We start from the raw sequence: 15,962 nt of genomic DNA on the forward strand, positions 1-15,962 counted from the left end.
TTTGCCTTCACCTCCCTTATCTCACCTCACTTGCTCACATTGTATATAGACTTATTTTTCACTGTATTATTGACTGTATGTTTGTTTTACTCCATGTGTAACTATGCGTTGTTGTATGTGTCGAACTGCTTTGCTTTATCTTGGCCAGGTCGCAATTGTAAATGAGAACGTGTTCTCAATTTGCCTACCTGGTTAAATAAAGGTGAAATAAAAAATAAATAAATAAAATAAAATGTACATGTAGGTATGGTTAAAGTGACTATGCATATATGATGAACAGAGAGTAGGAGTAGCGTAAAAGGAGGGGCTGGCGGGAGGTGGGACACAATGCAGATAGCCCAGTTAGCCAATGTGTGGGAGCACTGGTTGGTCGGGCCAATTGAGGTAGTATGTACATGGATGTATGGTTAAAGTGACTATGCGTATAAGATAAACAGAGAGTAGCAGCAGCATGTGGTTGTAAAATGTGACTGCAAGCTGTAACTGGAAACCATACTACTACTGAGATGTCCTGTACCAAAAATAACACAACATAATATGTTTTTAACATAATCATTCTGGTTTTGACAATGTTGTATTAATTCTTATCCAGTCCTGTGCAAGTGAGACAAAGCAATAAACATGCTGGTATCTTTCCAACATTGAAACAAGAACAAATGTTAATGAGTAATTTCAGCATCTTGGTACGAAATAATGTGTTGCTTATTTTGCTAAACTGCTTTGACTATTTTCTTTGCTTTCTCCTGCGGAACAAATGTTCTCTTTTGATATTTGCTCGGACAACAATAACGAACGGAACAATCGCTGCAATTCTGTTTATGATACCGGGAGCGAAGTTGTTACAGCTGATAGTCCGCTTGTTTACATTTCATTATATATTTGTAAGGTTATTTGGCGACCGAAATTCAGTTTTCAATCTGTTGCAGTTGCAGCCAGAGCCTTTGCTTCCGAGTGTCGTTGATTATGGTGTAGACGGAGCCCTTTTCTCTGAGACAGCAGGTAAAGCACAACAACGGGCAGACATTAGCTAGCATGCTAGCCAAGTGACATTTCTTCGATATTTATTTATAATTGTCTCTGATAGACACGTGTTACCCTTTTGATGTATTTGTATGAATTTATCCAGTTGTCATCCCATTCTAACCTTGTAACTAAAAGTTAGTGAATATTTCTGTAACGTCGGCTAACTGGTAACTAACTTTCTTCTTACCTAGCTAGGTAACGGTAGCTAGGTAACACCATAACCAAATATCTCATTGTTCTGTGATTGTGGCATAACTAGCCTGCTATATATGGCTGAGCTGTAGCTATCTAGCTAACTTGTTATTTGATAGAATATATCACGCTTAACAGCTGATTAACTAGATTGCTGTACTGATTAGTTAGCTAATTATTCATATGTCTTGGTACTTAGCTAGTTAAATATTTAGCTTAAAATGTTAGTAGCTTGCTATGTCATTGCTGTTGTAGTTTACTAGCTAGCTATACAAAAACAATGTGTAGTTAACTAGGTAAAAAATGTTCCCACACTGATGTCACATGGGATAAAGGTTAGCTACCTAACTAGTTACTCTTAGCTATCAGTATTTTCTAGAAATGAACTAGCTAACCAGATTTAAGTCTCCCCTTCGTGCCGGCCACACCCTAGCTACGTCCTAACTGAACTTCACTTTTTTTATTTGTAATTGAAGTGGGAAATGACAAAGATGTCTTGAGCAGCATAGACCTGGCAGTGCTTATTATGGGAAAACAAATCGGTTTGTCGGACTTCCTGCATTGGTGCAATGCAGCTCTACCCTTTGCCTGGAAATCCGACGTTGAATTCCTTGGAATTCTATGTCTGGCAGAAATTAGCGGTTGAATCAGGAACGTTTCCTCTCACGACCTGTACAAGCCAGAATGTTGACTAGAATACATTTTAACCTACTTTACCGGTTGTCCGTGTGGTTGGTCCATTTGGTGGTAGGAGTGTGAGACGATATAGGAAAGTATTATAATTCTATCAGCTTTTCAAAGCGCTGGCAGTGCATGCAGACATCTATCACCTGAAGCATACACACCAGTTCAAAATCCAATTCAAAATTGCTGAACTCGTCCAAGTGTTTACATGATTCTGCGCATGCTTCAGATGAGAGCACTGCCAGTCCTTTGAAAAGTTTATGTAATTATACTTTCATGTGGACATATTGTCTCACAATATTTTATTCAACATTCTGGCTTGTAGAGGTCGTGAAAGGACATTTTCATGATTCAAAAGATTATTTCTGCCCGACATAAAATTCTATGTCGGGTTTCCAGACATTGAATTGGGGAAACGAACAACCTGCCAATCCAAGCTGTTGAATTATTTACATTGTCAGTCTGTAAACATGGCTAGGGCAGTCAGCTTCTTCTAAGTAAGGCCTGAATGCATGCCGGTTCTGTGCAGGCTGAGCATGCCCTGTATTGCTGGCTGGCAGGCAGGCAGGGAAGCAGTGTCAACTGAAACAGGTGGGGGTCAGACTGGGCACACATTTCATGGAAACATTGATATCTGATACCCAGACAACCCTCTCTCACACACACTTCTCTGAACACAAGCCCTCACTCCACATTTTCCCACACAGGCAGCCTAGGGCGGCAAGATTTTGGGGTTGATATTCTGGTTTAGGTGCAGCCATCCCATGCCTGGGGGTTGTTCCTATTACCTTCAGAACAAGGAGGATTTGATGGATCAATACAACATTAGCATAGTCTGGTATCAATTTGGCCTACTGGTGAACTTCAAGAGCCGACTTGACTGCAGTCCTCACTGTTATTATTGCAGCATAAATGCATGCAGAGTCGCAGACACATTCCATTCCTTTGTATGAAACTGAGTAGGCTACTCAGTCAGTGATTCTTCAAGCCAAGCTAAACTATTTGAATTATTCTGGCTGGGTAGGTAGCTGTTCTAGCCATTAGCCAGCTATGACAAGCCTAGCCACTAGCCAGCTATGACAAGCCTAGCCACTAGCCAGCTATGACAGCCTAACCCCTTCAAACTCAAGTCTGGACTTCGAAGGCAGAAATTCCCTCTGCATTTCTTCGTTGTTCCCCACTAATCAAGGACTGCTTTAGACCTGGGAAACCAGGTGTGTGCAATTAATTATTAGGTATTACAGAACCAGTAGGCTCTGGACCTTGCAGGGTAGCAGTTGAGTACCCTTGACCTAGCCACTAGCCAGCTATGACGGTCACTTGCAGCTCACAGCTGAACTGAGAGAATAACCTCATCGGAATGACCACATCGCACAGCCAGTCTCACAGCGGGTAATTGACTCATACAGAAGCATAGTCTGACTGAACTACTGTGTATTGTTGTGCTTTTGCTCCTCTCCTGGCAGTTTGTCCTTTGCTGCCAACCTGGCCCTAGATTGTGTTGTGTTGACTGAAGAACTGGAGTTGAAGCCTGCATGATGCCAACCATCTGCTCATGTTCAGACTAAGCTGACCACTGGGAACACTTAGTAAACATGCTGATTAAAGGAAAAACTGTCTAAAGACTGTCTACAGCGCCGTGCATGATCTCTCTCTCTCTCTCAATGTCAGCCTAATTGGAATTAGAACACCTAATCATTGTCAGCCTAATTGGAATTAGAACACCTAATCATTGTCAGCCTAATTGGAATTAGAACACCTAATCATTGTCAGCCTAATTGGAATTAACACCTAATCACCGTCAGCTACTTTATTATTTCTCGGTAATTAGCCTGGCTGTAATTAGTTCACACCTTTGATCAGGATGAGTGAACAGCTGGGAAGTGAATACCTCTCCCTCTTACAGTTTTAAGCATTCATGTCATGGTATTTGTATTTGTGGTACAAACTTGTATTAGGCGAGGACAAGTTCTATTCTGGGTCCATTAGGGCTGACTTGTAAAATGGTTACTGTTGGGACTTTTTCTGAAAACCACACCACCTGGCCTCTATGCCAATCCCCCAGCCTGGGCCCTGCCCAAGCCACTGGAACATTGCTTATACCTAGCCTATCCAACTGCACACCTAAAGGGAATGCCAGGGGGAATAGGCTAGCTAGAATTTGTTGGTTGGTCTCTCCCCTGTGGTGGTAGACTAGAATGTAGCCTAGGCAAGGGATTGAGGAGAACAGAGAAGTTCAGCCCATTAAAACAGAGGAGCTGTCAGACATGGGCTTTGTTTTAAAGTAATGCTTTAATTAAGTCTGACTTAAATGACTAAACACTATAAAACTGACTAAAACCTAAATAGAGTTAACTAATTATAAGTCTGATTTTGTAGTCAAGCATGACCGTCTAAACATTCTTTCTGCCAACTGTCAAGATAAGTGATTTTGGATTCATTCCATTAGTTGTGCCACTGTGCCAGTCTATCAAACATGTTTCACATCGTATGTAATTCCCATTGACAGCGACGGTCCCAGTTGCATGAAGGAGTCACCAGGTCATGTGGTTGAGGAGCCATTGTTGTTATCAGCAACTTCGATGCTGCAGTGACTTTTGGGATAATGAGGCGGGTCCCGGAGGTGCTGGACGAATGGTGTCCTAATTCCACTGAGCCAGCAGGGGACAAAAGGGTATCTAATGGGGTACTTGTCACTAACACATTCAGTCACAATCCGGCAGCCAAAGTGGTTGTTGATTGGCAGTATTCCTGTACGTTCTCTGGCAGGACTTTACTTTGTCTAATGAACTTGTGAACTGCAAACAAGTGTATTCAGGGATTTGAGTGCTTAGTTATTTCCTTAATTTTTTTTCATGTGTGTGTATATAGCCTACTGCTATTATTAATTGGTCATGTTGTATTGTAATATCACTACATCTGTCACTGATCAACTGCTCTGTCATGTCATTGTGTGTTTTCAGGAGAGAGTGCGGGGCAGCCATGCTGACGTTGGCCAGTAAGCTGAAGAGGGACGAGGGGGTGAAGACTGGCCGGCCCCCTGGGGGCCCCTCCGACTCCTCTCACAGGGTCTCTATCAGGGACCGACTGCTCATCAAAGGTACAATACACACAACGTCCTCTACATGTATATATGGATCTCCTCCAGTAACTCTTTTCACACTAGCATACGGATGGACCTTGTTGTGCTTCTTTGTAATGCTAGTATTTCCTGTATATTTATTTAGCAGAGTTGGGTCGCTGCTGCTAAATCGTCACTGCCATGCACAAAAATATATAGAGATATTTTTTTTGGTATGGTAAAATGTTTTCAATATAAACTTGAACAACTAAAACCAGATATGAAGAATGTAGAAAAAAATAATGGAGCTATTTTTTTTTAAATAAGATAATCTTTGAGAACTAAGTAAAATAAATAAAAATAAAATAAAAAACCCAAATAAAAACTAGACAGTCGGGGAGAATAAACTTGGCATAAGTCATGGCAAAATGTGTAGACTACAGAATATTATACAGTAAAAGGATGTCCAATATCTCTTTATTTTAGTTAGAAAAGTTGGTAACACTTGATACCCAGTGTTATGACAGTCATAACCACGTCACAACAGATGACATAACATGTCATAACCTGTCATAGCACTGTCACGTCCATATATATATTATAGGGCTGACCCCATTTAGTTGACTGGTCAATTGTTTGGTCGCTAGGCTGTTAGTCGACCAAGATTTCTTTAGTCGAGTGGTAGCAAAATAAAGAACTAATAATAATCATGGTTTCGTCACTGCCAAGACACCTGTCTGATTCGCGCCTGTCTGAGTGGACTGATCCACTGTGGAGGCCTTGGGGATGGCCATCAGTCCATCAGTCTAAGACATTTGCTACTGAAATTGTATATGGTTATATTATGTAAGAACAACACCAATAAAAATAATATTATTTTATAACAAATGTGCTTTCTCCCGCGTTGGATAGCAGGCGCTGTCCGCTGTTGAATTGGCACCTTTGCTTAGACCATGTTGCTATATGCATAATAGCAAAGTTAACCAACATATTGATGTTGAGAACAATGCGGTGGAGGCATGGTAAGGAGAGAGGAAACCCCAACTTAATTAAGTTTATAATCAATAGCCTAACTGTCAAATGTGCCTGGATTTAGAAATCATATACATACATACACTACATACACTACATGACAAAGTAAGTGGACTAACTCGTCGAACATCTCATTCCAAAATCATGGGCATTAATATGGAGTTGGTCCCTCCTTTGCTGCTATAACAGCCTCCACTCTTCCGGTAAGGCTTTCCACTAGATCTTGGAACATTGATGCGGGGATTTGCTAGTGAGGTCGGGCACTGATTTTGGCCGGTCAGGCCTGGCTCGCAGTCGGCGCTCCAATTCATCCCAAAGGTGTTCGATGGGTTCAAGTTCTTCCACACCGATCTTGACAAACTATTCTTGTATGGACCTCGCTTTGTGCACGGGGGGGGTTGTCAGGCTGAAACAGGAAATTGCCTTCCCCAAACTGTTGCCACAAAGTTGGAAGCCCCTACTTACCTTATTTTTCTTGATCTCCAGTGTTTTCCACAACTAGTCAAATTGATTCTACACATCTGAGTTCCCTTTACCTCCCAAGCAACCAGTAAACATTCCCCCGTTTCAAGTTTATTTGTCACGTTCTCTGTATCCATTTTGCTTTCACATGTCACGTTTTTCAGAGTTATTACCAATTTATTGATGTGATTATGATATGCCATAGGTCAGGCCCTTTGTCACGTGCATGCGTGCGTACATGTGTCACGTTAAGATAGCAAGGGTTGAGGGAATAGGGAATGTTTTTCCTAAACAAATGAGGGATTTCGGTAACAACTTTTCAGTCAAATGGCTGTAATTATGTTACAGCTTCAGCAACACAGACATCGCAATAAACACTGTTGATGTTCTGTGGTGGTCGCTGCAGCAGGAAGGATAGAGAGACAACGGGTGCTAGTCACAGTCACTAGCTGTCTTTTTTTTTTTTACGCAGCGTAGCAAGTCTGAGCCAGGCCCGGCACAATCAAATCAATTAACCCTCATCAATTAACGGCTCTAGTCATTGTGTCTTAATTATTTCATCAAACAGTTCGCTTAAAGCATCAGACAAGCTAAGTGCATATAGTTGATTTGATTAAAACACATAGGACGTGTATATGTGGAAAAATACATGTTTTAAAATTTCGACCAATCTAAGTTTTTACCACACTTGTGAGAACATATATTGCAATATTTTATGACTGGTTATGACATCTACATGGCACAACGCCTCTCCCATATTTGACCTACAGTACCAGTAAAAAGTTTGGACACACCTACTCATTCCAGGGTTTTTCTGTATTTTTACTATTTTTTATATTGTGGAATAATAGTGAAAACATCAAAACTATGAAATAACACATGAAATCATGTAGTAACCAAAAAGTGGGGGGGGGGGGAAACTAAATATATTTCATATTTGAGATTCTTCAAAGTAGCCACCCTTTGCTTTGATGACAGCTTTGCACACTCTTGGCATTCTCTCAACCAGCTTCACCTGGAATGCTTTTCCAACAGTCTTGAAGGAGTTCCAAATAATGCCGAGCACTTGTTGGATGCTTTTCCTTCACTCTTTGCTCCAACTCATCCCATATGTGTTATTTCATAGTTTTGATGTCTTCACTATTATTCTACAATGTAGAAAATAGTAAAAATAAAGAAAAACCCTTGAATGAGTAGGTGTGTCCAAACTTTTGACTGGTACTGTAGATTTTGGGTGTATGTCTTGATATGTAGGCTATGTGTACCGTTTTAAAATGTATGTAGTTCTGTCCTTGAGCTGTTATTGTCTATTAATCCAGCTGTTATTGTCTATTAATGTTCTGCATTGTCATGTTTTGTGTGGATCCCAGCAAGAGTAGCTTCTGCTTTTGCAACAGCAAATGGGGATCCTAATAAAAATAAAAATACCAAAAATAAGAGTCAAAACCCACATTTATTCAAATTCGTTTTCTCTGCCAAGAAATGTCCTTTTAGTTTGAAAGCTTTTTTTGTTAAATCCTTCAGTTGTTGTAATGAATTCTTTAGTCATGTTTTTTCTCTTCATATTTTAAATAACTCATAGAAAATACACTTTATGACTCTGTCATGAAGCATTATGACCATACTGTTTCACTTCAGACATGCCCTTATATCAGTCACCAGTCAAATTAGGGTGTCTTGCCCTGCTCCTGCAATCATCCCAGTCATCAGCAGCAGAGCATTGGGGCAGGTGCGTGTCTGATATCAATGTGTGTGCAATTACAAGGATAATTTAACATGGTCAATAAATATATACAAATAGTGTTGACATATAGGCTATTGTGTAATGCAATGCTTTGCCTTGCATGGTGGTTTTTGACACTCTTGTAGGTGTCATAACCAGTCATAAAATAACACACGAGACATATGGAAGGAGCTACAGTAGGACGCACCTCAACTAAAGCTGGAGGACTGTTCTGTAGACAGTCCAAGCTGGGCAATATTGTGGATATAGGGAATAAAGGCAGTCTGGCTTCACATTCTGTCTGGGTTGTCTAATCTGCCTTTGGTTTTAGTATTCATGCAGCGGCCCATGGAACTGTCTGTCGGGGTGGGTTTTGTCCCCCTCGTCCTCTTCTGCGTTCCAGCTCAGATATCTCTCTCTTTTTGTCTCTCTTCCTGCCTCGCTTTATCCCCTGATCTCAATCTTCTTTCCCCTGAATGAGGGCTTCCAGGGCCTTAAGCAGTATTTCTCTTCTCATGAATTTCAAAGGTTCCATCTTTCCGTGTCTGTCTTTTTTTCATACTCTTTCCATACTGTCTTTCTTTACATTTGATCACTATTGTCCTGTTGCTCACTCTTTATAGTCTTTCCATCCCATTAATCTTCCTCCCTAGACCGCTGTCCTCTCCTGTTCTTTACATGCTCCCATTTTCTCTCAACTTCTGTAGTTCCTGTTTTTATATCCATTCAGATTCAGTCTAAAGCCTATCTTATGCAAATTAGATGGATGTCTTCCTGTTCACAATCACATTGGATGTTCTCTCCCCAGTCTCTGCCCCATGTTTCATCCAAGTATTGTTTTTTATTTTAGATCAATGGCATTTTTTATTTGTTTTCATTTCCTGGGTAGTTCAGGTCAAATAATGTTCTTAAGTTCTTTCTGTCATTTCAGTTTGCTGTTATGTTACGTCTCTTAGCCTGCAGAGGCAGAGTCAGTCCTCCAGAGGAATGCTAGGAGAGGTCATATTTTGCCCACTTCCTCTTTAGTGTTTCTTTAATGGCTAGCTAGAGTCAAACATCTCTTTTGGTGCTCATCTGTCCAGTGAAGTGATTGAGGAGGTGGGCTTGAACGTTAGCAAGACCGGAACGTTGTTCTGAGGTAGCTTCATCATCAGCTCTAGACTCCTTTACGGATTCAGATGTATCTTTCCTCTCTTCCACCACCTCTCCCTGTCCTTGTCCGTCTCTTACTGCCATATTCACTGTTTATTGTCCTACCACTGTTCCATAATGTGGTAGAACAATCATCCTCTTTTAAAGCTGAAATATGTAACTTTTTGGGTGAGCGACCTGACAAAATTCACATAGAAATATGAATTCAATATGAAGATCTGTCATTCTCAATGAAAGCAATTCTAAGAATTGTGCTATGTTTCTATGTTTAATTTGAGTCATTTTACTTTTGGTTTTGTACACCAGCATGAAACTGCTGAAAATACAATACTGTTGGTTATGGAACATATATTTTAAAGCGGTTTAGAGGGTACAATGTTTCTCTACACTATACTTGCTTGTTTTATGTCATACTGAAATTAGGCAAACTATTACAATTTTACCAGCCAGGAAATGGTGGAATGATTTCTGCATATTGCAACTTTAATCATCCACCCCAACATCTACTGAAGGCAGTTTCCCCGCAAAGTACACAGTCAGATGCTCCCTATTCTCTGAGATCTGAGCGAGGGAACATGCTGCACAGTGTGGAGCTTAAACTACACCAGACTAGTCATTGTATAATCCATGTAAAGTTTGCACTTTCCAATCTCAATTTTCTCATGATTTATTGTTTTAATATTGCTTGCACAGTACTGTATCAAAGCCTCATTTACTGTAGCCAGAGCACCGGCAGGGATTGTAAGGAAAGAGGAACACAAAGTGTTACCCCTTCTCTCCCGACAGGACTCCATAGTGTTACTGTTACTATACAGTCATACACTGGACTGTCTGGAAGAGAATCTAGCATTCTCAAGCTCCTGTGTGTGTGTTTTTATTATGGATCCCCATTAGCTGCTGCCAGGGCAGCTACTCTTCCTGGGGTCCAGCAAAATTAAAGCAGTTCTACATTACAATACATTCACAACAGATTTCACAACATCTAAAGTGTGTGCTCTCAGGTCTTTCCTACCACATATCTACAACACGAGTACATGTGTGTATAGTGCGTATGTTATCATGTGTGTATGCATGTGTCTGTTTGTGTTGCTTCGCAGTCCCCGCTGTTCCATAAGGTGTATTTTTATCTGTTTTTTTTAATCAAATGTTCCAGTTACCTGATGTGAAATAGAGTTCCATGTATTCATGGCTCTATATAGTACTGTGCGCCTCCCATAGTCTGTTCTGCACTTGGGGACTGTGAAGAGAGAGTGTGTGTGTGTGTGTGCTTGCAACGCAAACCCTTCCTCCTGCTGAGTTAGGTCTGCTCCACTTGATTCTGTATGTAGACAACCTGACTTGGTTACCAGGTACAAATTATTTACTGAATCGTCTGCAAGTCTGGTCTATCCGTCATATTGTCTTTTTTTGTTTGAGTTATTGGCACCCTGATTTATGAGATGCATAATTACACTGTGTAGCTACAGTTTCATAACATTTGTTTTAATGACACATTCAGCCTATGAATGATGAGGTAACTGTTTTGCAGGGTTATTTTGGAAATATCCTCTAGTTAGTTTGTAGCATCCAAACAACAAAGGTCTGAGGGAGACAGGAGAGACCGGGAAGGGAGTGTGGGAGAGGATGTGTTGTTCCTTTAGGATTTGGTGCACACCACTGACTGCTCTTTCCTAGCTACCGACGCAAGCAGGATGCGTTTTTAGTTTGTCTCCCCCCTCCTTCTCTCTCATTGCAGAAGTTGCAGAACTTGAAGCCAACCTCCCTAGTAAGTATACACCCTTTAACACCATGCAGTGTACCATTATACAATAGCTGATTTGTGTTTTTAATGTTCTGATGGCTCATTAGTCTCACTGTGTGTTAGAGGGAGAGATGTGCTGACAGGTGCAGACAGCAGTGGCTGGCTCAGCTGTAGTGTAGTGCTCCACTCTGAACACTAGGGGGCGATTCAGAGCCACTGGCAGATGATGTTACTGCTTACTTCCACAGCCAAATATAGTACCCCATTGAGTTGCACCCCCCTATGTGAATCCATCTACATTTCCCAGCGAAGATAAATGCAACTGTAATCATTGGCTGGTAACAACTGAGATATTAAGGCAATAATGCACCTTAGAGGTTTGTGGTTTATAGTCAATATACCACGGCAAAGGGCTGTTCTCGATACAGCCATTAGTCGTGGTACGTTGGCCATATACCACAAACCCTGAGGTGCTTTATTGCTATTAGAAACTGGTTACCAAGGTAATTGGAGCAGTACAAATAGAAGTTTTGTCATACCCATGATATATGGTCTGAAATACCACTGCTTTTAGCCAATCAGCATTCAGGGCTCAAAACACCCAGTTTATAAATGCCCTTATCGCTCTCTCTTCTCCCAATTCCTCCTCCCTATCCCAGGTACGTGTAAAGCCAGCTTCCCTGATGAGAACAAGCTACACCACTTTCAGCTTGCTGTCTCTCCAGGTAAGACCAGCCACCCTCCATCTCATTAATATCCAACCTGTGTGTATGGAGACCCACATAAAATAACAAATCTATAACAAAAGTGTGCAGGTAGCTAGTTACTGTGATAGTTATGATACAGTGGCAGTTTGGAAGCTGTTTATAATCCCTTTAGTCTTCAGAGGTAGGTAAAAGTGGGTCAGAAGTTTACATTCACTAAGTTGACTGTGCCTTTAAACTGCTTGGAAAATTCCAGAAAATGGTGTCATGAATTTAGAAGTTTCTGATAGGCTAATTGACATCATTTGAGTCAATTGAAGGTGTACCTGTGGATGTATTTCAAGGCCTACCTTAATACTCAGTGCCTCTTCGCTTGGGAAAATCAAAAGAAATCAGCCAAGACCTCAGAAAAAAAATTGTAGACCTCCACAAGTCTCGTTCATCCTTGGGAGCAATTTCCAAACGCCTGAAGGTACCACGTTCATCTGTACAAACAATAGCACTCAAGTATAAACACCATGGGACCATGCAGCCGTCACACCGCTCAGGAAGGAGACACGTTCTGTCTTCTAGAGATTAACGTATTTTGGTGCGGAAAGTGCAAATCAATCCCAGAACAACAGCCAAGGACCTTGTGAAGATGCTGGAGGAAACGGGTACAAAAGTATGTATATCCACAGTAAAACGAGTCCTATATCGACATAACCTGAAAGGCCGCTCAGCAAGGAAAAAGCCACTGCTCCTAAACTGTCATAAAAAAGCCAGACTACGATTTGAAACTGCACATGGGGACAAAAATGTCCTCTGATCTGATGAAACAAAAGTAGAACTGTTTGGCCATAATGACCATCGTTATGTTTGGAGGAAAAAGGTGGGGGCTTGCAAGCCGTAGAACACCATCCCAACCGTGAAGCACAGGGGTGGCAGCATCGTGTTGTGGAGGTGCTTTGCTGCAGGAGGTACTGGTATACTTCACAAAATAGATGGCATCATGAGGATGGAAAATTATGTGGATATATTGAAGCAACCTCCAGATATCATTCAGGAAGTTAAAGCTTGGTCGCAAATGGGTCTTCCAAATGGACAATGACCCCAAGCATACTTCCAAAGTTGTGGCAAAATGGCTAAAGGACAAAAAAGTCAAGGTTCTGGAGTGGCCATCACAAAGCCCTGACCTCAATCCTATAGAAAATGTGTGGGCAGAACTGAAACAGTGTGTGCGAGCTAGGAGGCCTACAAACCTGACTCAGTTACACCAGCTCTGTCAGGAGGAATGGGCCAAAATTCACCCAACTTATTGTGGGAAGCTTGTGGAAGGCTATCTGAGACATTTTACCCAAGTTAAACAATTTTTACAGGCAATGCTACCAAATATTAATTGAGTGTCTTCTGACCCACTGGGAATGTGATGAAAGAAATAAAAGCTGAAATAAATCATTCGCTGTACTATTATTCTGACATTTCCCATTCTTAAAATAAAGTGGTGATCTTAACTGACCTAAGACAGGGAATTTTTTACTAGGATTAAATGTCAGAAATTGTGAAAAACTGAATTTAAATGTATTTGGCTAAGGTGTATGTAAACTTCCGACTTCAACTGTACATGAGGATCCAGGATCACGTCTGTCCTGCTCTGGTCTAAGTGACTGTTTTCTGTATTTAAGTGCGGACTGGCTCCAGTAGTCAGGCTGCCATCATTATTCCCCTTGCAGGTCTTGTCTGCTTGCTCAGCATTGTGTTCTTACTACTCTGCCTACCTGTCCTGTATCCTGTAGTCTGAATACGTACTGATACTGGAGCAGCCTGCAGGAATTATTCATGCCTTAGGAGACCTTCTTCTTCTAACTCTCTGTGTGTTTGTGTGTGTGGTTTTACTATCCTTGTGGGGAACAGAAGTCCTCACAAGGATAGTAAAACCAGGAAATTCGGACAAGTGGGGACATATCGCCATACCTCAAGTAGAAAGGCTATTTTAGGCTTGGGGGTTAAAAATAGGGGTTTGGTTTAGAGTTAAGGTTAAGGGTTAGGATTAAGGGGAAATAGGGAAAATTGTATTTTGAATGGGAATCAATTATTTGGTCCCCACAACGATTGTAAAACAAACAGTGTGTTTGTGTGTGTTTGTGTCATCAGGTCTCCTTTCTTCCCTTAGAAAAAAGAGCTCAGTTCCTTCTTTTAGGCTTCATAAAGTGCAGTATCAGCAGATTCTCTCTTCATTCAAAGTGTTTGTCACCATTAAAGCAGGGTTACTCCAGGGTATTACCAGAATATGCAGCTATGAAGTGAGTTGGAACTGGAGCCAGGAGGCTTGACTACCTGTGTTTAGCCTGCTTTGTCCAGGCTCAGGATGATTGTGGGTTAGCCTTCCAGTCAGGGGTTCACTACTGCTGTTAGGATAGTCATGTTTTACCTACATTCCTCATCACATCTGCTGAATGTCTCTCAGACTGACCTATCTTATTTTGTCCAAAGAAAGCCTTTACCATTTTGTACTATCTCTGTGTCAGCAGGGCTGCTCCATTTAAGAACTTGCCCTTGCATGGAGACCCATTTCACCCACTGAACCATCTTAGAATCGAGCTCCTCAATACCTTGCCTTGGCTGGAACATCGAGGTGCCTTAAGACTCCCTGTTTGAGGGGTGGAGTAACAATTATCCTCATGCTGTACTTTTGTTTGACAAGCCCCAAACTGTTCCTCTGCTGGCAGGCCGGCACACATTGGGTTCTGGGAGGTGTTTGGTTTGAAAATATTAAGAATGGGATCTACCTAAGCTGATCCTAATTGTTATAGGCCAATTTCGATTTTGCCCTGTTTAATCAAGTGTTGTTTAATCAAAAACTTGTCAATAATCAACTGACTGGCTTTCTTGATGTCTATAGTATTTTCTCTGGTATGCAATATGGTTTCCACTCAGGTTATGGATGTGTCACTGCAACCTTAAAGGTCCTCAATGATGTCACCATTGCCCTTGATTCTAAGTAATGTTGTGCTGTTATTTTTATTTACTTGGCCAAAGCTTTTGATACGGTAGACCATTCTGTTCTTGTGGGCCGAGTAAGGAGTATTGGTGTCTTTGGCCTTCTTTGCTAACAACCGCTTTCAATGAGATCAGTGTATAAATTCAGAACATCTGCTGTCTCAGCCACTGCCTGTCACCAAGGGAGTAGCCCAAGGCTCGATCCTAGGCCCCACACTCTTGTCAATTCACATCAACAACATACTGTAGCTCAGGCAGTAGGAAGCTCTCATCCATTTTATATGCAGATGATAGTCTTATACTCAGCTGGGCCTTCCCCGGATTTTGTGTCAGCGTGCACTGCACCCGGCCTGCCACAGGAGTTGCTAGGGCACGATAGGACAAGGACAACCCGGCTGGCCAAACCCTCCCCTAACCCGGACGACGCTTGGACAATTGTGCGCCGCCTCATGCGAAACAGCCTGGGAACGAACCAGGATCTGTAGTGACGCAGCCTTAGACTGCTGCACCACTCGGGAGGCCCACATTTGACATGATCTTTTTAAACAAAAAAAATAAGGCCTACATCGTTTCATTAACAATATACAGTCGTGGCCAAAAGTTGAGAATGACAAATATTAATTTTCACAAAGTCTGCTGCCTCAGTTTGTATGATGGCAATTTGTATATACTCCAGAATGTTATGAAGAGTGATCAGATGAATTGCAATTAATTGCAAAGTCCCTCTTTGCCATGAAAATGAACTGAATCCCCCAAAAACATTTCCACTGCATTTTAGCCCTGCCACAACAGGACCAGCTGACATCATGTCAGTGATTCTCTCGTTAACACAGGTGTGAGTTGACGAGGACAAGGCTGGAGATCACTCTGTCATGATGATTGAGTACGAATAAGAGACTGGAAGCTTCAAAAGGAGGGTGGTGCTTGAAATCATTGTTCTTCCTCTGTCAACCATGGTTGCCTGCAAGGAAACGCATGCCGTCATCATTGCTTTGCACAAAAAGGACTTCACAGGCAAGGATATTGCTGCCAGTAAGATTGCACCTAAATCAACCATTTCTCGGATCATCAAGAACTTCAAGGAGAGCGGTTCAATTGTTGTGAAGAAGGCTTCAGGGCGCCCAAGAAAGTCCAGCAAGCGCCAGGACCGTCTCCTAAAATTGACTCAGCTGCGGGATCGGGACCTACAAATCCCTCAGCCCCTGTCTT

At 41.7% G+C, this 15,962-nt stretch overlaps 1 protein-coding gene across 4 annotated transcripts in view; it reads left to right on the plus strand.

Annotated features, from left to right (window-relative positions):
• Positions 1–733: 733 nt before the first annotated feature.
• Positions 734–15,962, plus strand: part of LOC129816644 (NEDD8-conjugating enzyme UBE2F-like) — a 106,676-nt gene continuing 91,447 nt past the window's right edge. Inside the window, exons 1-5 of one of the 4 annotated variants that reach the window (XM_055871382.1) lie at positions 740–999; positions 4,409–4,585; positions 4,863–4,999; positions 11,065–11,094; positions 11,730–11,795. In XM_055871382.1, the coding sequence (XP_055727357.1) occupies positions 4,581–4,585; positions 4,863–4,999; positions 11,065–11,094; positions 11,730–11,795 (238 nt within the window). In that variant the 5' untranslated portion in view covers positions 740–999; positions 4,409–4,580. Of the gene's footprint in view, positions 1,000–4,408; positions 4,586–4,862; positions 5,000–11,064; positions 11,095–11,729; positions 11,796–15,962 lie in introns of all 4 variants that reach the window. The other 3 variants (XM_055871385.1, XM_055871384.1, XM_055871386.1) reach the window with 3 other exon arrangements.

This window comes from Salvelinus fontinalis, chromosome 19 (assembly GCF_029448725.1).
Source record: "Salvelinus fontinalis isolate EN_2023a chromosome 19, ASM2944872v1, whole genome shotgun sequence".
NCBI classification, from domain to species: Eukaryota; Metazoa; Chordata; class Actinopteri; order Salmoniformes; family Salmonidae; genus Salvelinus; species Salvelinus fontinalis.